Genomic DNA, 26,193 nt, shown 5'->3' on the forward strand with positions numbered 1-26,193 from the left:
CCAAGCAGGTAGATAAAAAAAAAAAAAGTCTAGGCGTGTCCGGGATGTCCTGCAGCCCCGGGAACAGGCTCAGAATAAGTTCAGGATCCCTCTAGAATCCGATGTTTCTAGCAAGAGCGAAAACCAGAGAGTCCCAAGAGATAGGAAAAAGGAGAGAAAAGACGTTGGGAGAAGAAAAGAAAAAATGAGGAACACGAAGTCGCGATGCTCAGGGGTAAACGATAAACGGTAGACTAACTTACCCGGTCTCGACTTAGCCACACAAAGAAGGAATTCACGTTTAATTTCCCCCAAGATCTCAAGATTATGGAAATGATCGGAGACCGTGCGAGAGAGAAAATGGATGATACCGACGTTGATCATACATGCAGTCGAGGATCCGGGTTTGTAGACCCAAGGTACTATATTTCACGCCTAACCGTTGATTTCTTCAGGTCAACTTGTATTTTCTAGACCTATGAGATTTCTATAGCCAATCTCCGGGCGACGATCGCGACGACTGGTCAAACAGTTGTGCCGCGCTGGAACCAATCAATGGTTTCAGATGAGTGACTGTGTACAGCAGGTATAGTGTTTATTGGTACCTAACGAGAGCATGTTCTCTGGCAGCACATTGTACTCATGATGCAATCATTCTCATATCAACATTGTACCATCGCAGATTCGAAAGCAGGCAATATATGTAGGGCTGGGTATATCACGCGGCATTTGTCAGTCTCAGGAGAAGGAAATCAGGAGTCTACAGTATGGACTTTGTAACAAGGCCTGCCATATACAGTAAAGTCACATAGTGGAACATAGTAGAATTCCAAATTATATTCGAGAGCATCTACTAATTCATATAGAGATTATATAGATCTAATCTGTGAACTTATGATAGTCTAATACCATAGTGTCTATATCTCCTGACATCATGGACCCATGCCTGTGACCTTGTCGAGCTCCAGAAGGCCAGCGACAAACATACCAATAGGAAACGAAAGGGTCGACTCCACTGTGACAAGCCACTGCAGGGCCAGGGACTGAGACTTGAGATAATTATAGCTCGGCGCCTAAGGCCACGGGGCTGAGTCAGCACGAATCTTCTTTTCTCTTTCTCCCTCGATTCTATCTTTAGAACCCTGCCCTGCATCGTCAATCTCTCCCCATACTTTGTGTTTGGATCTTCCTTCTTTTTTGGTTCTCCTCGGGTTCGCTTTGTTAAGAACTCCGAGGGGCCTTGTTCTTCCATCCTCACTCGAGTCGCGTTGTCCAACCGCCGACCGAGTCTCTAGTGTGTTTCATCCGTTCTTCAAAGACATACCTTTGACGTTCAGGGTTCTTTGTTGGCCGATCTGATACTCTCAATTCAATCGGCGCGAAAGGGCGAAACCTCTCTAGCTTTTTGCGCTGTTCGCCATCGCGCGATCACGATCGCCATCGCGTCGGGTTTGCATCAACTGTGAACAAAAAATAAGCGCGCAAAGTAGTTCACAAGTCGCTCCGCAGCTGTCTGGGCTGTTTCCTCTCAATTTTTCTAGTGGTGCGCAGTTTGTGCGCCCATAGCCCTCCATCATGGGTCGGAGAAAGATTGAGATCAAGGCCATCAAGGATGACCGCAACCGCTCAGTGTAAGTTGAGCTATCGAGTATGCGACTGGACTCATAACTGACTAGAGCTTTCTCATTCAGCACATTCTTGAAGCGAAAGGGTGGTCTTTTTAAGAAGGCGCATGAGCTCGCTGTTCTCTGTTCCGTCGACGTAGCCGTTATTATCTTCGGTCACAACAAGAAACTATACGAGTACTCCTCGTGTGATATGCACGATGCTCTTGGTCGCTACCAATATGTGGGTTATCATACTGCGCTCATTTTGACTCTTCTGACCGAGTGTGATATTTTAGTATGGCCCTCCCCATGAGCACAAAGGACGGGAAGACTTTGCGGGCAAGAGAGACGACGATGACGAAGAAGACGAGGCGTCGCCAGCTCCCGAGGATATCCAAGCCGTTCAACAGAACCACCCCGCCATCCCCCCTCATCTCCAGAACCAGCCTGCTTTCCAACATATGAACCACGCCCCGTCCGCATCTCCTCCGATCCGTGGCATGCCACTAACGCGACATGGTACACCTCAATCACAAGCATCCCGTCCCTCTTCCCGGAATCACGTTCGTCGAGTCAGTTCAAACTTGGGCCCGCAACAGCATGGCACCCCACCGCCACCCCCTGCTCCCCAGAACGGAAACTTTACTTACATATCCAATCCACCGATGTACAATCAGAATGTTCATCCGATGAATCAACAGCCTCGACCTGGACAATACGCACACTTTGGACATCCACCAGGACCGCATCAAGGAACACCTCCCATGCACGCACACGGCCTGCCACAACAAATGCCACCTCAACATCAGCCGCCGCAGCATTTCCCACAGCATGCTCACGCTGTAGGAATGCCTCCGGGGTCTCATGCACAGGTGCAGCAGGTGCAGCAGGCTTATATGCAAGAACATGGTCGAGGTTCAATGCCCCCTGGATTTGCACCCGATGGCCAACAAGAACGACCTTCGATTTCTCAACCCCAGGATGATTCAGGTGGTATGAAAACAGAACACAGCCAGTCGCCACCACAAGTGAAATCTCTATCCAAATCGCGAAGCATTTTCACGCCTATTGATGATCGAGGCTCCGTGCTTGCCCGCCATTTTGGAGCCGGAGCATCGTCATATGAGCTCCCTCACAATAGCCACTCCCTTCGGTCTGAAGCATCGCCTGGGACAAGATCGATGCCCGTTAGGGCTGCTACGGAGACACCACGTCCACCCTCGGTCGCTTCTTCGTCGGATATCAAGCCACCATCCAGAACAAATAGTAGTACACTGCCTTCGAAGAGACCACAGCTGAAGGTTCAAATCCCGAGCGAAAACTCCGATGGAGGCAGTGCTACAGCCGAATCATCGCGTGATTCTGCTGGTAACAAGTCTTCTACTCCGGCGAAAGGAAGTGCAGAGAATGGTCCCTCAGGTGTGGTGTTGCCCCCTCCGTCGCCCTCAGCCGGTGCAATATTAAGCGCGGGGGCTTCGGGCCCTCCAAATCCATTTGCACGCCCACCTCCGCCCGTGGTAGCAACTCGAAATGATTCCTATGGAAGCAATAGCGGAAATCCAAACAACAACGGGAACTCAAATAATATAGAGACCCCTATATCTGCGCTTCCGAGCCGCTTTGTGTCCGATGCCCTACTTCCCTCGCCATCCAGCTTCTTCCCCGAATGGGGCTTTGGTCGTTCCGGTCCCGACTCCAACATGCTGCCGAGTCCTCTCACTTTCCCAACTCCGGCAGTACCCAGTGGACCCAGCTTTTCTCGAGAAGACGAACAAGACAAGAAAAGGAAAAGCCCAGACAGTGGGTCCACAAGTGATGGTACACATAAAAAACCAAAAACCTAAGGCCTGATCTTCTCTGGGTATCAACCACTTGTCAAGTGCCAGTGTTTTGAGCAAGAGACATAACACTTAATTTCTTGTCAATACTCATATTCTTCTGAGAACTTTGAAATGTCTTTCCTCCTCCGGCCATCTCTCTATACCCTCGTCCTTATTCGTTCCTTGATCCCCTTCTCTCTTGTCTACTCTTTATGACGTTTCTCACATGGATTTATTTTGAAGTGATATACCAGTGCTGTCTTGTGTCAACTTGCCTTTTTTTCCTATCTCTGATTTTTGCGTTGTTGTGGTAGAAACCGGCGTTGGACCATTCTTCTACTGCTTTTATCGTTGTACATAAAGCAGGATCTTATTTTTCGAAATGATGCCAATCTTTACCCGCCTGCTCATTTAATCTCCCGCATAGCATCAAGTAGGCACATAACGTACCTTGGCTTTTCCACGTCCTTGACAGGTCCATACCAAGGCAATAAAGCTGTGCAACCCTAACCTCCCAGAACGCAGTCCCATTGTCAACTAGCCCGACTCAAACCTCCTATTTCCCACCCAGACTCAACAATCCGGTCCCAATCTCGGGGTTCGGTGATTGAAGCGCGGGGAGAACAGGAACAAACACCGAGTGGAACACGGCAAGTATATAAGGGCACTCTCCCCGCTTTTCTGCTTTGATTCCCCTAAGGTATTCCTCCAAGGTACATCCCCAAGCCCAATCAAACCATGACTCTTGCCGGAAGCTGCCTGTGCGGCGGCGTTACGTACGCTGCTGATGGTAAGTCTGGATATAGTTGCTGGCCACAACTGGGTTAAGTTTAACGTTTCTAGTCGACAAGTACCTGTCCGCTCTTTGCCACTGCACTGATTGTCAGAAGGTATGTCAATCTCCACCCCGGGATACTACCGAAGAGACTCTAATACACATATCTTGTTATAGTGGACGGGCGGTGCCTTTACCTCCAATGCGGTCGTTCCCCGCACCAGTGTGAAAGTGACCAAGGGTAAAGCCTCCCTTTCCAGGCCATCTCACCCACAATAATGTATATCTGACATGATTTCTTTTGATCTCACATAGGAACAACAAGCTCCTACGACGCCATCGGCGCCAGCGGCAAAATCAACAAGCACTTCTTCTGCCCCACCTGCGGCTCAAGCCTCTACACCGAAATCGAGATCATGCCCGAGATGACCTGTATCAAGGCGGGCACTTTGGATGGTGGCGAGGCTAACCTGGGCGGAAAGATCGATATCGAGTTCTATGTTAAGGATCGCCCTAGTTATCTGGCTCCTGTTGCTGGTGCTAAGCAGGAGCAGACTTTTGGTTAACCCTGGTTTGATGTATTTGGTGAGGCACACAGCTCCAAGAGGTAGAAATCAAAGGAACAATAGCCAATTGAGGTGTTCAAAGTAATCGTAGTACAAATATCCTCCGTACTGTATAGAAAATTGAAGAAATGCAGGATTCTGATCTATTCTCCACAGCAACATTTGCGGGGTAAAACTTTGTTAGAACCTTCCACTTCCGGGATACCCTGACGAAATTACAAAAACGACAATAGATATACTCATTCCACATACTTATCCATCCCCAACCTTCCATACAAGGATAAACCAACCCCCAAAAATGCCCCTCTCAACTCTCTCAACACGCGCCCAAACAGTCGTCACAAACGAATCAAGCAACCCATTCCACGAAATCATCAAAGACACATGGAACCCAGAAACCAACCCAAACGGCTACATAAACGTCGGCGTAGCCGAAAACACCCTAATGCACCCCTCGTTCCTGGAGCACATCAACAAGCCCCTGACTCTACCAGCAAAATACCTAACCTACAACGAAGGCGGGTCAGGCTCGACACGACTAAAGAAGTCCATGGCGGCATTCCTGAATAGACACCTGAAACCAGTCGTCCCACTACAGGCAGAGCACCTCCTCCCAACGAACGGTCTCTCCTCGGCTCTTGAGCATGTTTCTTGGGCATTTGCGGATCCCGGTGAAGGGATTCTTCTTGGAAGACCGTATTACGGGATGTTCATTCCTGATTTGTCGTTGCGGACTGGGTCCGTGGTTGTTCCTGTCAAATTCGACGATGTGGATCCATTGGCCATTGACGCCGTGGGGAAATATGAAGAGGCGATTCTTGATTTCCAGAGGACGGGGAAGAGGGTTAAAGTGCTGATGCTGTGTCATCCGCATAACCCACTCGGACGATGCTATCCTCGGGATGTTCTTGTTGGGTTGATGCAGTTGTGTCAGCGGTATCAGATCCATTTCGTTAGTGATGAGATCTATGCGCTGTCGACGTTTGAGAATACCGTGGATAATGGGGTGCCGCCGGCTGTGCCGTTTGAGTCTGCTTTGTCTGTTGATTTGACGGGCGTTATTGATGCTAGTTTTGTTCATGTGCTTTGGGGCATGAGTAAGGATTTTGGCGCGAATGGGATTCGAATTGGGGTTATTATTTCGCAGGGGAATCCTGATGTGCATTTGGCTTTGGCGGGGAGTACGCTTTATTCTTCTGTTTCTGGGCCTACGGATCATCTTGCTTCGGTTATGCTGGAGGATATTGAGTTTACGGATTGGTACATCATGCGGAATCAGGAGTTGTTGGCTGAAGGGTATGCTTATGCGACGAGGTACTTGAGGGATCATGGAATTGAGTATGCCACTGGGTGTAATGCTGCGTTCTTTGTTTGGATGAATCTTGGGAAGAGGTTCTGTGACTTGCATCCTGGGGAGAGGGGTGGAGATGTTGGGGAGAAGGTTATGCAGCGGCTGTTGGGGAAGAAGGTGTTTTTGGCTAGTGGGGCGCTTTTTGGGTCGGAGCAGGATGGGTGGTTCCGGATTGTTTTTACACAGGGCTATGAGGTCTTGAGCCTGGCTTTAGAGAGGATCGTTGCTGCTATTGAGGGGTGATTTGCGTCTGTACTGGTATGGACTTGGGTTGACTTGGTTAATTACTTGAAGATCTGACATGCACTTTTTGGTGTGAGATGGCCGCGGGTATCAGAAAGAAGTAGATCCATGGTATACATAGAAAGAAATGACATTGAGTCAGTGACTTGTCAAAGATATGCCTCTTACTTTTGAACAGAGAATTCTACAGGTGTTCTCAATCGTAATCCGTCTCACTCTATCCCTGCGATGATTAGGGAGCGAAAGACCTTTTTCTTGATATATCCTTTTAGTTTAAATCTTGGACGGCACAGATCTAGAGGTGTATGGCTGTGGATCGCAGTTTGGGTCGATACCGTGATGCCTGATGATCTACTTAGGGTTGGCCTAACACGTGACCGTTTTCCAGAACGCACCTGGAAGCCAAACGAGCCATCGACCCTCCAAACATGTATTAAAATGTACAAAAATAGAACAGGAAATTTGATTTATGAATGTGGAATAGAATATTGATCATCAAGTTTCATTATCATGTCTCAAAAAATCCCAAATATGGGTCCGAGATCTAAGTACCAACTCCGTGTATGTACAGGAAGGTGAAGTTGGGGAATGCAAGTAAGTACATTAATACTTTTCGGGGGATTGAATCACCCACAAACAGCCAAGGAAAACAAATCGCTAGGTCATGAGAGGTAGAGGTATCACAAGAACGCCCAGGGTATGCAATGGAGAAAAAAAAATGCAAGGCAATAAGCAATTAAACAGGAGCCACTTGGGACTGCAGAGCCTGAGATAGGGCTTCTTCCTGGCGCTTGCGTTCCATCTCCATCAGGTACTGGGCATACTTGGAGCGAGGGTTGTGGATACCACACTCGGTCTTCTGCTGACCCTTCCAGCGACCGGACCGCTCGTCCTCGTTATCGGCAACGGGCTGGGTGGAGTGCCAGTCACCAATGCTCTTGTAGCCACGGTCGAGTAGCTCGTTGTATGGAACGTCGTGCTCCTTGACGTATGCCTTGACTTGGTCGAAAGACCAGTTGGCCATGGGATTGATCTTGATAAGGCCAGCCTCGTCAACTTCGATGATGTCGAGGTCACCACGCTTGCCACCCTGGCTACGGCGGCGGCCAGTGAGGACAGCGTGGACATTCATTTCACGGTAGGCACGCTGGGCAGGCTCGACCTTGGCAACCCAGTCGTAGAGAGCATCGTCAGTTTCCCAGAGGCGGTCACTGTACTTGGCCTTGAACTCTTCGGCGGTCTCAGCACCAGCAGGCTTGTACACGTGGATGTTGTTGTTGGGGTAGCGTCTGCGGACACGGTCGACCAGAGACAGGGTCTCGTCAAAGTGGTGAAGAGTGTCAAGGAAGATGAGGTCGACCATCTGGGGGCGGGGCACCTCCAACTTGGATAGCATATCCAGGGTAACAAGACCAGTGAGACCGAAAGCAGTGGTCTGGAAAAGGTGGGGCAGAGAAGTAATGCACCATCTCAGGATCTCTATATAATGAGTCAGATACAAGGAACTAAAGAGGGGGTATGAACATAAACGAACCTTGTGGCTCAAGGAATTGTAACTGGCGGTTGAGGAACTGAAGATGAGGCTTGGTAAAGACAATCTCGGGGACGTAGTCCTCGCTGGAGCCAGAGCCAGCACTAACATAGCCAGACTCAGTCATGGCATCGTGAGAATCAATGCCCTCCATCTCAGAGGGGTAGCTAACAGGCGTCTTGGCCGGCATTGTGATGTATGTGTATGAAGTGTAAGGAAGTATGCAAAAGGGTATGTAAAGAACAAGAGATGAAGCAGCAAGTTCAAAGAAGATGGTAGGAAGAAGGATGACAAGAGGGAATATAAGAGCCGGGGGGCAATCACGACATCATCTCGGGGTTCAGTGCCTGGCATTCTCTCCATCCGATAGTTCCAGCATCATTCTGCCGCAATCACGACATTGCTGACTACCGCCTGCCCAAAACGGCCGAAATTGCTGAAAAATTTGGCCGTTGATGAGCACGCAATACTTGCGTCTTGGGTCCGAGTGGCTGTCCGTACAGCAATTTGTATGGGATTCCAGCTGATAAATCTATCGACTTGCCCGGTCGAATGCCGATATCTTCGAGACAGCTGTAGAATCATGCAGTCCTTGCATATATTTGACTTTTTGAGCCCCGTTGGTAATGGACGCTGACCAATATGGGGTGTAATCATTCCGATCACCATCTCCCTAGTCTATGATGTGTTAGCCGGTTTCTAGAAGCTCGGAGCAAAACATACCCGGACTTATGATGGCCCATGCTGTAATATGAGGCAAAGCCTGTTCATACATTATTCGATATGTCATGGTGGACCTGGACGAGCTCTCTCCATCGCTGGAGTTTGGTTCCTCATCACCTCATAATTCTGCCCGGCGGTGGATCGGAGGACATCACGTGCAATAGCATCACGTTTGTCTGGATCACGTGTATACTCACCGGTCCTCGTTCTGCCAGGCGGTGGGCTTAGTGGGACCGAATCCACGTGCCCGATCGACAAAGGACGTTTTTGATCTTCCAAAGTGCGGGATCACGGTTCACTGTAACTTGCGATATTTACCTACTTTCCAGACCTCGCTCCTTGTAGGCCATCATGGCAGAATCCAACCGTCCCACGCGGCCATCCCTCGGCCAGATGCGCAGCAGCTCCTTCCTACAGGACCATCAGCAGTATAAGCCCATGGCCCCAATCAACCCAATCAACCAAAACATTGGTGAGGTTTTGGCAGGCCAGGTGGACGAGAACCTGACAATCAACTCGAACCCAATCAAGCCAGACCCCGAACGTGTCACCGACAGCGGCGTCATTCACAGCATCTTCAACCATCAATCAAACCCGCTCCCTAGCGGTACATCGCAAATCGTCGCGACTATCTACTATAAGTCCTCTCACCCCGTCCACCCCAACATTCATCCCGATGTGCCGTCTACTTCCAACCCGCTCCCACCGCCCATCATCCCTGAGGGCTCGGCTCCAACAGAAGATATGGACAAGATGCCCCGTGAACCTCCCGTCCCGGAGCCGGAACCTCTGGATCACCTATACGGGCCTTACGTGTCGCAGCTGTGCTTGACCAACTTCCTTCAGGTTCTGGAAAGCCTGCCCACTCCCTATCAGCGTATGAACACCTCGCACCGCTGTCTGGACCGCGACGAGCACCCGCGCGTCGTGGAGGTTACTTTCTCTCCCCCGCCAAACCCGGACTATCTTTCGTTCCCCGATCTGCGCAAGCACGAGAGCATCTGGCGCTTCGAGCGCGAGTGGAATGTTGAGGTTGTCCTGCAGAAGGAGAGCGTGTTCCGCCGCCATAAGCGTCTGGCTGTGTTTGATATGGATAGCACTTTAATTGACAATGAGTGCATCGATGAAATCGCCAAGTTCATTGGTGTCGAGAAGCAGGTTTCTGTACGTTCTCTTGAGCTTGTGTGCTTGTATCAGTGACTAACATAGACATAGGAGATCACCGAACGCGCCATGAACGGCGAATTGGACTTCTCCGCCTCGCTCAAGGAGCGCGTTGGTCTTCTCAACGGGGTCCCCGCTGATGTCTTCGAGAAGCTCAAGTCCGTTCTGAAGATTGCCAAGGGTGCCCGTGAGCTCTGCCGCGCATTGAAGGCTCTAGGTTACAAGATTGCTGTGCTGAGCGGTGGTTTCCAACCCTTGGCAGAGTGGCTTGCTGAACAGCTCGGCATCGACATTGCCGTGGCCAACCACGTAAGTAAAACTCCTTTTTTTTTTCAACTTCGGCCTTGATCTGACCTGTCACAGCTTGAAATCGATGAGGCCACCCAGACCCTCACCGGCAAGCTCGTGCCCTCGTACCCCATCGTCGACGCCGCACACAAGCGCACCCTCCTCAAGTCCATCGCCGCTGAACACAACATCCCGCTCTCACAAACCATGGCCGTCGGCGATGGCGCAAACGACCTCCTCATGCTTCACGCCGCAGGCCTCGGCGTCGCCTGGCGCGCCAAGTCCAAGGTGCAGCTCGAAGCCCCAACCCGCATCAACGGCGAGAGCCTCGTAGACATCCTCTACCTCCTCGGCTTGGACAACGAGGACATCGCAGAGCTGACCTCCGAAAGCCAATGAAGCTTATAAATGGGCACGGATGAAACTCATTCCAGTAGACCATCAGTATACCATATGCGAGAAACTGTGCCCTTTCGTTCATGCAATTCCCATGGACAAATTATACCCCCACCCCCACCATGATCCGGTTGAGCCCAATGCAGCACCCCACAGAGCTGTAGTCAAGGCTGGACCTGAACTTCTTCTCATATAGTGTTATTCGAGATTTTGTCTGTCCTTTACCTTTATATTCCACCGTGAGCGGAGCAGAGAGAAGAGTCTGGAGCAAAGAAGGGTAGTGCGTGACATCTGTCCCTTATAGAGCGTCTGTGTCTATGCCAAGGATGTAGGCTACCTTGGTGGCTAGTACATCCACTGGCGGGTCCCGTTGATAGAGTTGACTTGAGAATTGAAGGTTTGGAGCAGGACTGGAATAATGATTCTATGATATTGATACACCCACGGACTGTAAGTCCTTTCGCGTCTCCCTGTTTTATGACAATGATAAGTGAAGTGAAGGTAAAATAAGTGAAGTGAAAGTAAAACACGGCACCAAGTTGATTTCTAGTGCAGCATGATATTGAAATTAGATAACAAGACAGGAACAACCCACAAATGACTGCAATGATACAGTAGTTTCCTGTGAAGTGTTGAAAAGTTGAAATGACAGAGCCAGCAAAGAAGAACAGAAAAAGTCCCCTATATGAAAACCCCAAACCTACAACCCAAAAGATGCAAGATTGCTAGCGCCAGCAGGTAAGATGATATGAGCACGAAGTCGAAACAAAACAGGATGGGACAGGATAGGATAGGCCAGGTGGAAGTGTATAGGTAGTTTGGATACCAAAGACGGAAGTTTGTTCAGAGTGAATGGGAAAGAAAAGCACTTAGCGGGTAGCATCGGCAGTAGCAGTGCTCTCGCTGACAGTACCCTCAGCAGCACCGGAACCAGAACGACGCTTCTTGAGAACATTCTCAATGAACGACTCACCAGCCTTGTAACTGCTGCGCACCAGAGGACCAGAAGCACAGTACAAGAATCCCATGTCGAGAGCGCGCTGGCGCCACATCTCAAAGCGGTCCGGAGTTACATACTCGTGAACGGCCATGTGACGCTTAGTAGGACGCATGTACTGACCGAAAGTCACGACATCAACATTCACAGCACGGAGCTGGCGGAGAGCATCCCAGAGCTGCTCGTCCGTCTCACCAAGACCAAGCATGAGCGAAGTCTTAGTGATAAGATCAGGACTAGCCTTCTTAGCAGCGTCGAGCACGCGAATCGACTGTTGGAAGGTAGCACGGCGATCTCGCACGAAAGGCGTCAGTTCCTCGACCGTCTCGACATTGTGCGCATACACATCCAACCCAGAGCGCGCGACCAATGCCGCCATCTCCAGGTCTCCGCGGTAATCACCAGTCAGACACTCGACCAGCATGGAAGGCTTCTTCTGCTTGATCTTGATGACTGTCTCGGCGAAGTGGCGCGCACCACCGTCGACTAAGTCGTCTCTGTCGACGCTGGTCAGGACCACGTAGCCGAGACTCCAGCGGGAGATAGCTTCAGCTGTGTTCTCGGGTTCGTGTGGGTCGAGCGGGGGAGGGGCGCGGGAGGTCTTGACGCTGCAGAAGCGGCATCCGCGCGTGCAGGTGTCGCCCATAAGCATGATTGTTGCTGTGGCGGAGGATTTGTCGCTGCCGCCCCAGCAGTCGGAGATGTTGGGGCAACGCGCTTCCTCACAAACTGTGTGTAGGTTCAATCCACGCAGATCCTTCTTTAGGCGCTGGTAGTTCTTTGAGTCTGGGATGGGGGTTTTGAGCCACTCCGGCAGCCGGGTCATTTCCTTCTTGCGGCCGGCTGGGCCGACCATTGCGGTCTTGAGAGCGTAGGCTTCGGCTGGGTCGAGGATCTCATCTTGGCCTCCGGATACAAAGTCTGCGAAGGAGGGTCCGGCGTTCAGCTTATCTTGGAACTTTGTTGCTCGCCGCCGCGTGGTTCCCGGTGTGCTGGATGTGGCGGATGGGGAATCCGTTGTGGCATAGGTGCGGCGGGCGAAGGGGGCAATTGAGGTTGAGGCGGGGGATACAGTGGTTCGCAGGTATGACAGGTGTCGTAGGCTTCTTGTAGGGGCTGCCATGGTGTGTAGGTGTGAGTCTCTGCTATCGAAGATCGCAGGTGGAAAGTTGAGGCACGCAATTCAATTCATGCAATTCTGCCCGGCGGTGAGTGTTTCCCGCGGAATGACAAAGCATTTTTGCCTCCCGGTTCCGAGTGACGCGGGCAACTATGGAGCTTCCGTGGGTACAGATAGGGGACTACAGGTGTGATATGAATCTGCTGGTTGAGAACGCCATTATGATTATTGTTTCTATGCTACTTGAGTAATTATACAAATCTGTTTCCACAACGCGAAATTACCAGGACCAGTTCCAAAGAGCGAATCGCAATGCAAGGGTATGAAGTAGAGGAAAAGAGACGAACAAGATAGAGAAAGGAGAAGGTTATCATGAGCGAGGGTTTCGGTATAGTACCGATGGGACAAGGATGTTAGGATCCAGGATGAGAAAAGGAGATAAGATCAAGCATAGTAGAGATGCGGTTAAGGATAGTAAAAGGAGATGATTATCAAGGAAGGAGATGAAAGGAGAGTGGAAGGAGATTGGAAGAAGACGAAAGGAGATAATGTAGGAAAGTCTCGAGAGAAGGACTGATAGAGGCAAGGAAAGGTAGATGCAAGGAGCTATCAATTCTATGCATTGGTTTCAAGAACCTGTACAAGAACTTCGACGGCCGATTTGAGGGTAGGGTCGGACCGTCCACATATGGCGAAGAGAAGGTTGTCAATGATTCGCTCCAGCTCACGGCGGAGGGCAGTACTGCGAGATCCAAGGACACGGTTATTCATTTTGGCAGGAGACCCAGAGGGAATCTGAATCCCTAATGTGCTGTAGGCTTTTGTTGGTACGGCATCGACAGCGTAGGACTCGTTCCTGTTCGAAACGGAGGGTTTGCGGCGGTGGATAGATGATAGAGAAAGAAGATAGTTGCGTGCTAGGAGAGCAGCGCAGAGACAGTCGAGGAGATTTTCGGTGACATCGGGGAAAATAGTGCGGAACGGTCTTAGTAGAGCCTTCTCGTCGTTTTTGCGAAGGAATACAATGACAGGCGAGGTGAGGCGAAGCATGTGTCGAGGGAAGTCTTTCACGGAATGATCCAGCTCATCAAGAGTCCATTCGTGATCGTCCAAGGTCCACTCGTGGTGCCATAATCGTTGCTTCTCGTCCTCTTTGTCAGACATGTTGGATGATCCCACCGGTGAATGGAGTGACCGTTGGGATGACGCTTTGGGGCTTACACTGCCCGACCTAATTTCGGGATGTGGGAATGCTTCTCGTTCTTCGTGCGAAGATTCGGGTCTTTCGCAGACGACGGTAGACGTAACGCTGTCCGAGGTCAGTGACCCTGGATCTGTATAGGCGTCGTCATAATCTTTGTTGTCATCGTAACTCTCTATTGAATAACCAGAATCACGGGTACCATATCCACTGTCAGACATGTCGAGTGGAGTGTCTGGGCTAAAGGCAGACACTTCCTCTTGGCGTTGATCTGGTGTTGTGGGTACAGGCTGTGGCAGCAGAGATGGAGGTGGAGGTAACGGTATTGATGGTGAAGATTGTCGAGCGATGTCAACAAGTTTTGGTTTCGTTTTGCTAGCAACAACGAAGCGCTATAATAAGGTTAGCTATGATTCAGGCAGGAGCGGAGGATTACAGTAACCTACCACAGGCTCTTCTAGAGCTTTAGCACCTGGGATGATATCCAGCTTTGGCATCGGTGGATCATTTTCAACAATTTGGACCTTTCGCCGGTTGACAACGCGTGGAGGTGTATCCTTGTCATCTACCCTATCAACGGGCACGTTTTGTAACCAGCGCTCACAGTAAGAGAAGTTACTCGGCACCCAGCTGGCTTCACTTGAAACTGTTGCAGTTCTGGGACGTTGAGGTCGCGGTGAGCTCCCTGGCGGGAAGTTCTTCTCACTGTAGACTGATTTCGGAGACGTGATCGGAATCGATGAATTATCCGGTCCTTTCAATTCCACTTCCTCGTTGGACTCACACTGTCGGACAAACTCCGAATGTGCTTCGTGAACATTCATCACGTCTGTTCGCGGCTGTTCCTTCCAGTCATGAGGTCGATAGGCTTGGTAGCTAGTCTTTTTCTCGTCAGATAAGGCAGCCGGGGCTGTTTCCTCATCTCGCGAGGTCTTGGCCTTGGTCTCAGTCACATTTTTAGGCTCAGTTTCTGTCTCGACCTCATCCTTGGAGTCGTCTGATTCGGAGGATGACCTGGAGTCAAAGTATGAAGACTCGGGCCCCGCGCTGGCGGGTCTTGACTCTGATATCGGTGGACTTGGGAGAAGACCAAATGCTTCCATACTTGCGCAGGTCAAGTTTTGATCTGAACGCCATGTTCGCAGACTGTGGCCGGCCGGCGGCTTTGATGTCTTGGTTGGCTTTTCAGGAAAACAGGGTGCACTATCAACCGACGCTGGAGATGTCGGTAACATTAACTGAAATGGTTCTTTCATTCTTCGAACCGATCGGAATGGCGACATGTAAGCTGGGCCTCGTTCTAACGGGCGTCGTTGTAACGAGCTTGAGTAGTCATGCGATTCTATACGAGGCATGACTGGCGACGGGACAAATGATAAAGAAGGTATTTGTCTGCTGCGCCTCCGGGGCTGATAGGTTGGCGACCATCGGCGTGGTGATGGGATAGGCTCCGCAAATGTTGACATTGCATCGTGGCTCATACAAGACGAGTTCGAATTCTGATTCTTTATATGAGTTTGAATGGGCGGTAGAAAGCATGCATTGTTAGGCATATTTCTAACACCATAGTCCATAGTGGACAAAGGTGCACGCGGTTGGAAGAGGCAGTCGTGTTGGAAATGCAAAAAGCAAAATAGGTTGCACAAGAGTTACCCAGATGAGAATGAGATCCAGAAAGAGTCTAATATCAGCCAAAACAAACAGAATCTCCGACACATGCAGGGGCTGGATATGTCCTTATACAGAGACTGTGGCGCTAGTCAGGTAGCTCAAGGTGGGTAGGGTCAGGCCCAAGTGGACATCCCTTGACAGGACCAAACCCTGCCATTAAGAACCCCGAAAATGTTCAGCACCATTCCCCCTTCAGGCTGTAAAGAGGGTCCGTCGTCAAGCACAACCCGAACTTCAGTTGTACTAGGCACGGGCCAGGGTAATAATAGTGAGAATGTCGCGTCGTCCTTGCATTCCAAAGAAAGATGATGAACCAGCGAGGAACGGACAACCATTGGATACAGAGTTCGATCTTTGTCCTGCAGGAGCCCGTCAACGTGGAGAGACCCTCATCCGTCCCCTAATATCGTCATCGCTAGGTGTCGGGTGGGCACTAGGAATGAGACAAATGGGATGCGGGAGGGGGCAAAAGGAAGCCGGAGCGAATCAAGTCCCTGGACAAGGGGAACAGGATCGGCCAGAGGGTGTACTGAAGTGGGTCTTCATTGGATGTTGTGTCTCGTTGCAACGGCAATCCATCCCTTCTTCTCGTTGGGGTCTATCCCTTGCAGTCACCTGGTTCATACCGATGTTATTGTTCATCTAGAGCTTGGATATAAATGCTTGAACCAGGCTCACATTCGTCAGACTTCATTCTGGGTGGCAAGAATAAGATGACAGACCGAATCCGTTTGATTGATATGTAGCAAAAGCAAGTTGATACCTCATACCTGAGAGGGTTCTAGGGCTTTATCGCTGACTAAGGAGGATAGGTCCAGCTTTCAGCTCTTGTAAGGACCGCCCATTAGCAGGTGAAACATTAGCTACATTAGCGTTGTGGGCTCTGAATTAGATATCGGAGAAATCTTAAAAGGTTGCGTTAGCAGAATCCAATGCCCACAGTCGATATATCACATACTGCACTCCAAACTCGGTATAGATCGTGGTCAAACAGTGCAAACATCCCGTTATCGATTAGAAAAAAAAAGCTCGGCAGGAATGAAACTTGAAACTCCTCTACAGCCTCATTCTCCAATTTAGAATTCCTCATGCTTTCCGAATCATTTGTGGCGTCGGTGCTGTCATCTGCCAAATCTCCGACAGCCTCGCTCAGAGATGTAGGGATATGCGTCCACGAATTGCAGCCTACGTCCATACTGCGATCGACTTTCAAGAAGAGCTCGACCTCGCCCAACTGTCTCGCTGTCAGCCCCTCGCATATTTTCACGGCCCAAGCCGACAAAGCGGTGGTGCACGTGTACAGCCGCGAAAAGGGAAACCAAGAGGCCATCGTTCCATTTCCGGAGCGTATCCGCAGCATTGCTGTCGCGGGGGGCAAGTATGGTGATGTCTTGGTTTTGGGCACTGAGGGTGGCCGATTGATCCTATGGGAGGTATGCTTGATCCGATTTATTCGTTCCACCATGTCATCATGCGTCTGACAACTTTTCTAGACGTGTACAGGTCGTCAAGTCGCCTCGACAGCTTCCCATCTACAACCAGTGACTTCACTCGTTGTCGACCCTACGTCCAACTTTATTCTTTCCGGCTCGGCTGATGCTAGTATACATGTCTGGTCCTTGCCTAGTATTTTGTCATTCTCAAAGCCCGCTCTTAGCGCCACTCGTCAACCCACGAATTCGCCTATCCGAACCTTCTCAAACCACCGCGCAGCTATTACCTCCCTTGCTGTAGGACATAGCAATGGCCGACACAACATTGTGGTTTCAACCGCAAAGGATAATACCGCATTTGCGTGGGACTATCAGACTGGCCGTGCGATGAGAACCTTCCTCCTGCCTTTCTCCGCAACATCTGTGGCTCTGGACCCCGTTGACCGCGCATTCTACGTTGGATATGAAGACGGCAGCGTGCAATCAGTAGACTTCTACCGTGGCCAGTCAGTTCAGCATCCTCTTCACGATCCCTCAGTACAATCTACGCCTGCGCAGATATCCACCGAAGACAGATGGCTTCCTCCTTCAGCCGAGTCTGGCTCGGTTAAGACTCTCTCCCTTACATATGACGGCACCACACTACTCTCCGGCCACGAGAGTGGCAAGGTGTTATCATGGAATATTGCGCGACACAAGTATACTTCATCGGTTGCCGACTACACCCACCCGATCACAAACCTTGTTATGCTTCCCCCAGGTGGCATTCCCCACCCTTCCTCAGACTTGAAGCGAACTGCACACAACATTGTCAAACCCCGCCATGACAATGGCCTTTCGGCTCCGACGCATGCCCCTGGCGCCGTGCCAGCAGAGTACATGTTCCATACTCACATCATCGCACCCACTGAAACCAAATTTCGCAACCCAACTCAATTCTCCCAGGCGCTCACCCACGCCTTCTTCCCCGACTCCATGATCGAAGACGGTCTCGCCGAACTGGCAGCATTCCGCCAGCCCGGCGCAGACGTTCGCGTCTCCTCAAGCGCTCCAGTCGCCAGAGAAAGCGCCGAGGTTTCAGCTGCTCGCGAGTCGCAAGTCACCGAGCTGGAAAGCGAGTTGTCCGTGCTCAAGAAAAAGGTTGTAGTGAATGAGACAGCTCGCCATAGTGCAGATGATGAGGTCGTCAAGCTGCGCTCAGACCTTGCCAATCTACAGGATTACATCAACGAGCTCCATGAGAAGCAGGAAGCTGCCCAGCAAGACAAGGTCGTGCGTCAAGCAAAGAAGCAGGAGCACGCGACCAAGAGACGGGAAGCATGGCTCGCTGCAGAGAAGAAGGGTTGCAATGGTGATGCGGCTATCAAGAAGATGGAGATCGATGATGGCGCTTTGACCAGTGACTCGGATGATCAGAGTGATGAATAAAAGTTCGGCTTTGGTTTTTGGGCATGATTTGCAGGATCGGCGCTGTTTTCGTACATATATCATCTTGGCTTCAGGCAAGTAATAAGATGCTACGTTCATTCCATGAATAAGCAATTCAATTACACATCTCCTTACCTTTGGCAGTAACACTTAGTTCTTTGGCTAATAAAATACCTCGACGAAGAGTCATTGATGTATAGATCACTATATCGACATCTACACATACTTCGTGCCCATCATATCTCAACACTACAGTCAAAGTATAGAAAAGATCAATGCCATTATGCCTCAACTATAAACCACACCCCACACCACGCCCCACAACCCAATCCGGGGTAAATCAACCCAAGATCAATAAGTAGCATGACTAGTCCCCTGCTCCAAAACCTCCTCGTCATTGACCTCATGCATAATTTTAACGCCAGCACTCGTCCCAATCCGATGCGCCCCAGCCTCCAACATCCTACCAACATCACCAGCACTCCTAATCCCCCCACTAGCCTTGATCATACAAGACCGGTCACACATATCAGCCGCAGTCCTCATAAGCGTAACATGCTGAATAGTAGCACCCCCATTCCACCCAGTACTAGTCTTAATGAAATCCACTCCAGCCATACAAGCCACGATCGTAGCATCAATTAACTGCTCCTTGTCAAGCACAGACGCCTCAAGAATTGCCTTCAGTACAATCGGCGACGGGGCCGCCTTCCGCACAGCCAGGATATCATCATAGACTTCCGTATACCGGCCCTCCTTGAGCAGTTCATACCGAATGACCATGTCCAGCTCGCGCGCGCCTTGCGCTACGGCTTCTTTTGCTTCGCGCACTTTCTCGACTGTTTCGTGCGTCCCCTCTGGGAAGGCGATTACGCATGCTACTAGTGTGTTGGAGTCTTTGACCAGTGCTGCGGCCCGGGAGACGTGCTCGAGTCGGACGCAGACGGCTGCAAAGTCTTGTTCTAGGGCTTCTTGGCAGAGGGTGTCGATTTGGGAGGCGTCGATTGGTGTTTTCAGGAGGGTGTGGTCTATGGTTCGGTTGATTCGGAGGGGTATTGCTGGTTGGCTGAGGCTTCGTGCTGGGAGCTGCTGTTTCATGTTTGATATCTTTTGCGCCCATTCGGCGTCTGTTGTTGGTATGGCGCTCATTTTGGTGGTTTCAATGTCAATGGAGTGGCAATGTCGGTTTCAATGGGTGTTGAATGGGTCCTTGGGTATATTGAAGTAACCACGCCAGAGATTAGGGATTTAGTGCCCTGTTAGCTCGCTATTTCCCCTCTTCTAGATGAGGGGATGTCACGTGTATAGCATGCTTCTCATATTGACGGCCCGTGATTCAAGATAATGAGAGGCGGTGTGGCGGTTGGCTGTGTTTATACTGGGCTATACTAGGTATGTAGTAGACATAACTTCCCATAACTGTACATCTATGGAATATCCGAGGCAAGGTCAAGACCCCTTTTAATCTCCAATGCATTGCAGCAGCATTGCAGCATTGCATATGATGAACAAATCTCCACCAAGAAAAAACAGTTATCCAGAGCCCATGCGACATAGGGAAACAGTTTCCTTGCACGAATGGACCACCCCTTCTCAAGCATGCACCCTCCCTGGCATTGATATTATGCAGCAGAGTTTTCGCAAGCCCATCGATCAATATTTATCGACAGCTTCCACACTCCGGTGCGCGAACATCGTCCACACGCCCCACGCGCCTCGGACCTGATCCCGGACCACCGCCGCCACCACCACCTCCACCTCCATATGAGGAGCTACCTCCCCAGCGAGGACGTGTGGTGTAGCTGTTGCTTGAGCGGTTGATATTGAATGAAGATTCCTCGGCGGCTTTGTAGGAGTCGAGCTGAAGGGGTGGGGTTCGTGTTAGCCTAATCTGGGTGCGCGAGGAACGTAGAGAGGAGGAAAGATGCGAGACTAAGCTGAAGATGAAGCTTCGCATGGTAGAGACACATACTGAAAGCAGACTAACGAAGTACAGGCCGAAGAAGAAGTAGATGCTCTCCGCGAAGCGGCTGATCCGCACTGAGATCGGGGGGCTGTTGCGCACCAGTCAGCGGGTTCTGGTCTGGATTTGTAGAATAAGGGAAATAATTACGTCTCAAGGACTTCCCCGTTTGAAAAATAAACTGGCTTCGCGGGTCTGTTCGACATTGTTGACGGGTGGAAGGTAGTTGTCAGAATCGAAGATACGAGTGAGGTGGAGTGATCAGCAAGGCCGGACCGGGTTCCACTATATATAATGACAATCGGACCCTGCACTTTCGCAGTGTTCGACAGACCCCTTTCACTATAACATATAATTGATTTTCAAGACTCATGTCTATTTCGTCTCTTGGGGTATCTGAATGCTTATCTATTTACATATGCAGCAGCTCCGTCGCTTGGAAATCAGAATGTCATGGGGGAATCACGCTTCACGCTTTCTCTTCTCCCCTGAGACTGCAACCACGTCTACTTCGCTGCGCAGCTCATCCAATCCATGGAATCCCTCCTCAATTAGCCAGTTTTGGCCTTGAGGGTTATGCAATACGTGACAGCTAGCTCCAACAACCAACAAACCTGGTGGTCGCGATCCTGCCTCTTCAAATGCTAAGCAGACATGCTCCAGCGTCGAACGAATGACGCGTTGGTCTGGGCATGATGCGCGCTCGACAATCGCACAAGGTGTCTCCTTAGGCCAGAGGATGCGTGATTGAGAGCCAGAGCCCTCTGGGAAGGTGGTGAGAGATTCAATGAGAGCGGAGAGACGGTGCAGAGCCATGAGGAACACCACTGTCTGGGTGGGTACGTAGGTAGGGGGGTTTGGAGCAGCGCCCTTTCTGCCAGTTCCCGTGCACACGAGGACCTGGTCCGAGACGCCGCGGTGGGTAGCGGGGATATCGGCGAAGAGGGATGCGCTCATGGCGCTGGTAATTCCAGGTAACACGACCGGGGAATAACCTTCGTTTCTGAAGAACTCGAACTCTTCGGCTCCACGGCCGTACAGGTAAGGGTCTCCCTGCTTCAAGCGGAGGACCTGGCGTCCATTTTTCAAAGCTGCCAGACCCATCTGCAGGAACTCTTCTTGGGCTTGGTCTGCGTTACCTGGGAACTTGCGTGCAATGTGCACTTCTGTTCGGCGGGGGATCAGATCCAGCACTGGTGCTGGGACCAGCTTGTCTGCAAGAATGATGTCGGCGTTGTGGATTGCGTGATACGTCGCACGGGTGAGCAAGTCTGGGTGACCGGGACCAGAGCCAGCGAGAACGATTTTCCCCTTCTTTGAATGTGCTTCGATGCCATTGATGTCTTGGGCATTATCCTTTCCAGCAGAATAGGCCTCTAGGATGGCATCCATGTCGGCATCGGTGATAGAGACCAGCTTTCGCAGAGGCCAGTATTCACAGATCTGGGACAGCCAGCGCATTCTTCTCGTCTTTGCAGCAGCAGCGTCGCCTTCCGTAACTAGGTTGTTGAACATGTGATTTTGACCTGTTGTGTCGTCGTCTTCTCCTTCATATGCGGCACCTCCTGATCCAGCCGCGTTGTCTTCTTCCCACAGCCGCCTCCGCACGGCGCCCAATCTGTCAATGGCCGTGCCGAGGTTCTGTGGGAGGAAAGCAGAAATCTCCCTGCGCAAGCGGGATGCAAGCTTGCAGCCACGGCCCGAAGTTGTGATCCCAATGTGGAGGGGTCCGTCCGAGTAGGTGGAGAGTAAGGTGAAGGAGCAGAGTTCGGGGGCATCTGACACATTGATAGGGATTCTTAGACGCCGACAGAGCTTCGAGATGTGGGAACCTATACATCAATCAGTATGGATATGTTGAGGGTCATACAAGGAGGACATACTCAGCGGGTTACTTCCCCCCAAAGTGACGAAGACCATGTCCACAACGTGGTCGACCTCTTCTCTTCCTAAGGTTGTCAAGTCACTATCTTGGAACTCACGACGCACCCATTGAGCAGAGCCCTTGGAAATGTGCTCGGATAGAGTATAATGCATGTCCACAGCCTCCGGCGCAATGATGATCGGTTGCGCGCCGACTTCGAGGGCCTTCGCACATCTCGCCGCAGCAAGAGGGTTAGAGCCCACGATCAAGTGCACTTGTGATTCGGCATTCCAAGCCGCCATCAATGGTGCGGGAGATCCCGTGGTGCATGATGCGTCCTTCATGGTGAAGTATGGTGGAACGAAGCGCGATGCCCCTCCAAATAACTTTTGATAGATAGACGCTTTCGGATTTGCAATCGCGAGCACACTCCGGATTAGTTTTGAGTGCGCAATGTCCCGGGAGACCTTTGGTCTATATCGAATGATCACAATCACCCAATGGCTTGACTTGCCACACTTCCGCGGAGAAAGGAATGAGTAAAGGGCCTGTCGCGATTGGTGATAACGATAAGGACCCTCGATATCACTAATTTGCTCGGGCAAAATGCTGATTCAAAGAGAGTGTATACGAGTCAACAAATTGACTGCTGGCACACAAATATCAATCCCCGAACGTCCATCAGGTGACTCACGCCTATATCGTTTTTTTTTTCCTATACTTCTTCGTGGCTCAATGCGGTTAAAGGCAATTGCGTGCTTGCTTAAGTAATAGGACCCGGGGTTTAGTCTTCACTTCTGCATTTGGCTGTTTAGTGTGTAGTCTGGAGTTACAGTATGTCTGATCTTATAGGTGGTGACAGGTCTCTATCATAGTACACACTTTACTATACAAGACTTGCTAATATTTAGCTTATGTATTTATACACCTATTTACGTACCTCTATCTGCATACCTGAATGATATTTGACTAAGTCGTGAAAATTAAATTAGATATCAAGTCTGTATTTCATTGATCTCTAGTCCAGTTCGTCTTCTGTAATAAATTGAAAGGGTACTTACTCTACTTCGTGACTGTAGAATCTTCGAAAGTGATGTTGGGTCACGTGCGCCGGAGCTTCCAGCTCGTAAGGGCGCAACATCGGAGCTACAGCATCACCTCCATCACATCTGCCATTCCACGAATCTCACGCCACTCTGCGCACGAAACGAGAACAACCCATCCCCTATCATCCTTAACTTAACTTCTTTCGAATCGACAGCTAAATCAACACATCGTCATCATGTCCGGCGGCCTCTTGAAGCCCGAGAAGGACTTCACCAAGGATGCCGACAAGCTCATCCCAGAGGCGGAAGGTCTTGCTAAGGTGATTTGAGCGAAACCCAATGCACCAAGACCGTTGTTAACGTATCTTTAGACCGACGTCCAGGGAGCGATCGATAAGCTGTTGGGTCTGGAGAAGCAATCGAGACAGGTATGACTCCGAAATCCCATCACTTTCACCGCGCATAACAGACTAACCGATACCCTCTCATCCAGGCATCGGATCTTGCCACCACATCGCGACTCCTGGTTGCCATTGTTACCATCAGCAAGAATGCCGGTGACTGGAACCTTCTCAACGACCAAGTGCTCCTCCTATCCAAGAAACATGCCCAACTCAAACAGGCCACAACGAAGATGGTGCAGACGGTGATGGGATTCTTGGAGGAGACACCAAGCATGGAGGTTAAGATGTCTGTGATTGAGACTTTGCGGACAGTGACCGAGGGAAAGGTAGGCTGAGAACCCTTGCGACTGACAGGATCATTGCTAATGGCTATCGAAGATCTTCGTTGAAGTAGAGCGAGCCCGTGTTACCCGCATCCTTTCGAATATCAAAAAGACCCAAGGAGACCTCAACTCGGCAGCAGACATCCTGTGTGAGCTGCAAGTGGAGACATTTGGATCTATGACGAGACGGGAAAAGACAGAATTCATTTTGGAGCAGGTCTCTTTGTGCATTGAGCGTGGAGACTGGACCCAGGCCCAGATTCTCAGCCGCAAGATCAACAAGCGCTACTTCAACCGCAAGCCCAAGAAGTCCGCCGAGCAAATCGAGAAACTCAAGAAGGAGGCTGAGGAGCGAGAGAAGACCCGTGGGCCTGATGAGGCTCCTATGGAGGTGGATGACGATGTCACAGATCTCAAGCTTCGGTACTTCGAACAGCAGATCACTTTGGCCAACCACGACTACAACTACCTTGAAGTTTGCAAGAACTACCGGGAGGTTCTGGATACGGAAGCCGTCGAAAACAACCCAGAACACCTGCGTGCTGTACGTGAACTCATCTACATTTTGGATGTGCGCTAACCTAAATATAGTCACTCGCCCGCATTGTCTATTACGTTGTCCTCTCCCCCTACGATAATGAACAGTCCGATCTCCTGCATCGCATCAAGCAAGACTCCCGCCTGTCGCAAGTCCCCGAGGAAGCCCGCCTGATCAAGCTCTTTACCATTCCCGAGCTGATGCGCTGGCCCATGGTTGCGGAGCAGTTCGGCCCCCACCTGTGCAACACCGACGTCTTCGACACCGAGGCCAAGCAAACCACCGAGAACCAAGCTCACCGGAGATGGCAAGACCTACGGAAACGGGTCATTGAACACAATGTCCGTGTGGTCGCCAAGTACTACACTCGCATCCAGATGGGCCGCCTGACCCAGCTCTTGGACCTTACCGAGGAGGAGACCGAGAAGTACATCAGCGACCTGGTCACATCGAAGACCATCTACGCCAAGATCGACCGCCCCGCGCGGTTGGTTAACTTCGCCAAGCCTCGCGATGCTGATGATGTTCTGAACGAGTGGAGCAGTGACATGAAGAGCTTGCTGGGTCTGCTTGAGCGCATTGATCATTTGATTACTAAGGAGGAGATGATGGCCCGTATCCAGCCTACTCGCAGTGACATGGGTAAGGCTCATTGATTGGAATATGTCGGATTTTGAACGCTACCGCGTGTAATATCCTTCGCCGGTAGACTATAAGATGTGAAGCCATACATTACCTTCCCATATTCCACCAGTGTATCTATCGTAGCAGTCATAGTGACAATAACAGTCGTCAATTCGTTGATTTATCAATTGAGAAATGCAGATATATACAAATCTAGTCTAATCTAGTATAAAACAAACCCTCAAAACGGCATATCCATATCATTGACATCAACCTCCTCAGCCTTCTGCTTATCCTCCTCAAGCCCAACATACTCTCGAATAAACTTAACAGCAGCATCCAAGTAAGGCCGCTGACTAGGCAAAAAGTGACCACCAGGATGCCAAACAACCAGGCCCTCCTTCTCAGGCTCCCCAACACAAGCCTCAATCAAAGCACGACTCCTCCCCTCCTCAACAACAGCATCCAAACTACCAAGCACATGCAAAACAGGCGTAGAAATAGCAGGCTCCTCGAAGAAACCCCGGTACCTAGCCCCAGGCGCCCTAAAACCAGAATAACAAATCGCAAACTTAAGCGGCGGATGTTTAAACCCAGCCTGCTCTCCAAAAGACTCAGGGAACGGCATACCAGCCACACCACACTCTCCAACAATCTTCTCGAAATGCTCAAAGCTACCCTTCCGTCCAGGCTCAAGCAACGACACAACCATCGCTGCCAGCGCAGCGCCCTGTGAGAATCCAATCACACCGTCGAAGGGTCCCTCTTCGGTGAGTGTGTGCGCTACTGCTGCTAGCCCTTCCTCAATGCCCGTGTATAAAGGTGGATTGGCGGTGTTTGAGCGGCGCCACCAGCCGTAGGCTTCGATTGAGGAAGTTTCGTTGCTTGTTTCTGAGGGCTCGTAGCCTGGGATGTCGGCTGGGAGGAGGCGGAGAGGGGCTGTGGGGTAGCTTGTGCTGACATCGTGCAGGGGGAAGGCTTTTTGGATGTGTTTTGTTAGGGCGCGGCTTTTGGCGTGGAAGAGGGGGCCTGATTGTGTGTAGCCGTGTAGCATCAGTAGTTTTAGGGGTTGGCGTTGGGTTGATGGGTTTGGCGCCATTGTTGATAGGTATTGAGGGTTGTTGATGGAGGGGGTTCT

At 50.7% G+C, this 26,193-nt stretch overlaps 13 protein-coding genes across 13 annotated transcripts; 6 read left to right on the forward strand and 7 right to left on the reverse strand.

Moving 5' to 3' along the window:
- Window positions 1–1,554: 1,554 nt before the first annotated feature.
- Window positions 1,555–3,430, forward strand: rlmA (SRF-type transcription factor RlmA; the record flags this gene model as incomplete). Its single annotated transcript, XM_058463344.1, has 3 exons — window positions 1,555–1,610; window positions 1,671–1,827; window positions 1,883–3,430. 3 exons carry the CDS (start codon window positions 1,555–1,557, stop codon window positions 3,428–3,430), a joined length of 1,761 nt encoding a protein of 586 aa, XP_058319822.1.
- A 714-nt stretch (window positions 3,431–4,144) lies between these two features.
- N7508_005279 (GFA family protein) lies at window positions 4,145–4,747 on the forward strand (the record flags this gene model as incomplete). The annotated part of the gene is made up of 4 exons (XM_058463345.1): window positions 4,145–4,196; window positions 4,250–4,296; window positions 4,359–4,422; window positions 4,497–4,747. 4 exons carry the CDS (start codon window positions 4,145–4,147, stop codon window positions 4,745–4,747), a joined length of 414 nt encoding a protein of 137 aa, XP_058319823.1.
- A 298-nt stretch (window positions 4,748–5,045) lies between these two features.
- On the forward strand, window positions 5,046–6,341 carry N7508_005280 (pyridoxal phosphate-dependent aminotransferase; the record flags this gene model as incomplete). The annotated part of the gene is made up of 1 exon (XM_058463346.1): window positions 5,046–6,341. The coding sequence occupies one exon, from the start codon at window positions 5,046–5,048 to the stop codon at window positions 6,339–6,341; it is 1,296 nt and encodes a 431-aa protein (XP_058319824.1).
- A 736-nt stretch (window positions 6,342–7,077) lies between these two features.
- On the reverse strand, window positions 7,078–8,062 carry met16 (phosphoadenylyl-sulfate reductase (thioredoxin); the record flags this gene model as incomplete). Its single annotated transcript, XM_058463347.1, has 2 exons — window positions 7,078–7,820; window positions 7,876–8,062. 2 exons carry the CDS (start codon window positions 8,060–8,062, stop codon window positions 7,078–7,080), a joined length of 930 nt encoding a protein of 309 aa, XP_058319825.1.
- Window positions 8,063–8,946: 884 nt separating this feature from the next.
- On the forward strand, window positions 8,947–10,446 carry N7508_005282 (phosphoserine phosphatase SerB; the record flags this gene model as incomplete). The annotated part of the gene is made up of 3 exons (XM_058463348.1): window positions 8,947–9,759; window positions 9,811–10,068; window positions 10,123–10,446. 3 exons carry the CDS (start codon window positions 8,947–8,949, stop codon window positions 10,444–10,446), a joined length of 1,395 nt encoding a protein of 464 aa, XP_058319826.1.
- An 866-nt stretch (window positions 10,447–11,312) lies between these two features.
- On the reverse strand, window positions 11,313–12,563 carry N7508_005283 (lipoate synthase; the record flags this gene model as incomplete). Its single annotated transcript, XM_058463349.1, has 1 exon — window positions 11,313–12,563. One exon carries the CDS (start codon window positions 12,561–12,563, stop codon window positions 11,313–11,315), a length of 1,251 nt encoding a protein of 416 aa, XP_058319827.1.
- Window positions 12,564–13,175: 612 nt separating this feature from the next.
- N7508_005284 (uncharacterized protein) lies at window positions 13,176–14,864 on the reverse strand (the record flags this gene model as incomplete). The annotated part of the gene is made up of 2 exons (XM_058463350.1): window positions 13,176–14,153; window positions 14,208–14,864. The coding sequence occupies 2 exons, from the start codon at window positions 14,862–14,864 to the stop codon at window positions 13,176–13,178; spliced, it is 1,635 nt and encodes a 544-aa protein (XP_058319828.1).
- Window positions 14,865–16,520: 1,656 nt separating this feature from the next.
- N7508_005285 (putative ribosomal assembly complex component Ipi3) lies at window positions 16,521–18,293 on the forward strand (the record flags this gene model as incomplete). The annotated part of the gene is made up of 2 exons (XM_058463351.1): window positions 16,521–16,865; window positions 16,926–18,293. 2 exons carry the CDS (start codon window positions 16,521–16,523, stop codon window positions 18,291–18,293), a joined length of 1,713 nt encoding a protein of 570 aa, XP_058319829.1.
- A 351-nt stretch (window positions 18,294–18,644) lies between these two features.
- N7508_005286 (2-deoxyribose-5-phosphate aldolase) lies at window positions 18,645–19,442 on the reverse strand (the record flags this gene model as incomplete). The annotated part of the gene is made up of 1 exon (XM_058463352.1): window positions 18,645–19,442. The coding sequence occupies one exon, from the start codon at window positions 19,440–19,442 to the stop codon at window positions 18,645–18,647; it is 798 nt and encodes a 265-aa protein (XP_058319830.1).
- Window positions 19,443–19,953: 511 nt separating this feature from the next.
- Window positions 19,954–20,250, reverse strand: N7508_005287 (uncharacterized protein; the record flags this gene model as incomplete). Its single annotated transcript, XM_058463353.1, has 1 exon — window positions 19,954–20,250. One exon carries the CDS (start codon window positions 20,248–20,250, stop codon window positions 19,954–19,956), a length of 297 nt encoding a protein of 98 aa, XP_058319831.1.
- A 468-nt stretch (window positions 20,251–20,718) lies between these two features.
- Window positions 20,719–22,464, reverse strand: N7508_005288 (putative siroheme synthase; the record flags this gene model as incomplete). The annotated part of the gene is made up of 2 exons (XM_058463354.1): window positions 20,719–22,088; window positions 22,140–22,464. The coding sequence occupies 2 exons, from the start codon at window positions 22,462–22,464 to the stop codon at window positions 20,719–20,721; spliced, it is 1,695 nt and encodes a 564-aa protein (XP_058319832.1).
- A 917-nt stretch (window positions 22,465–23,381) lies between these two features.
- On the forward strand, window positions 23,382–25,087 carry N7508_005289 (proteasome regulatory particle lid subunit RPN5; the record flags this gene model as incomplete). Its single annotated transcript, XM_058463355.1, has 5 exons — window positions 23,382–23,486; window positions 23,538–23,594; window positions 23,660–23,896; window positions 23,949–24,437; window positions 24,485–25,087. Exons 1-5 carry the CDS (start codon window positions 23,403–23,405, stop codon window positions 25,085–25,087), a joined length of 1,470 nt encoding a protein of 489 aa, XP_058319833.1. The 5' UTR covers window positions 23,382–23,402.
- A 209-nt stretch (window positions 25,088–25,296) lies between these two features.
- N7508_005290 (alpha/beta hydrolase) lies at window positions 25,297–26,154 on the reverse strand (the record flags this gene model as incomplete). The annotated part of the gene is made up of 1 exon (XM_058463356.1): window positions 25,297–26,154. The coding sequence occupies one exon, from the start codon at window positions 26,152–26,154 to the stop codon at window positions 25,297–25,299; it is 858 nt and encodes a 285-aa protein (XP_058319834.1).
- Window positions 26,155–26,193: the final 39 nt, after the last annotated feature.

The sequence above is a fragment of the Penicillium antarcticum genome (assembly GCF_028974205.1).
Source record: "Penicillium antarcticum strain IBT 31339 chromosome Unknown utg000005l_segment0_segment0, whole genome shotgun sequence".
NCBI lineage: Eukaryota > Fungi > Ascomycota > Eurotiomycetes > Eurotiales > Aspergillaceae > Penicillium > Penicillium antarcticum.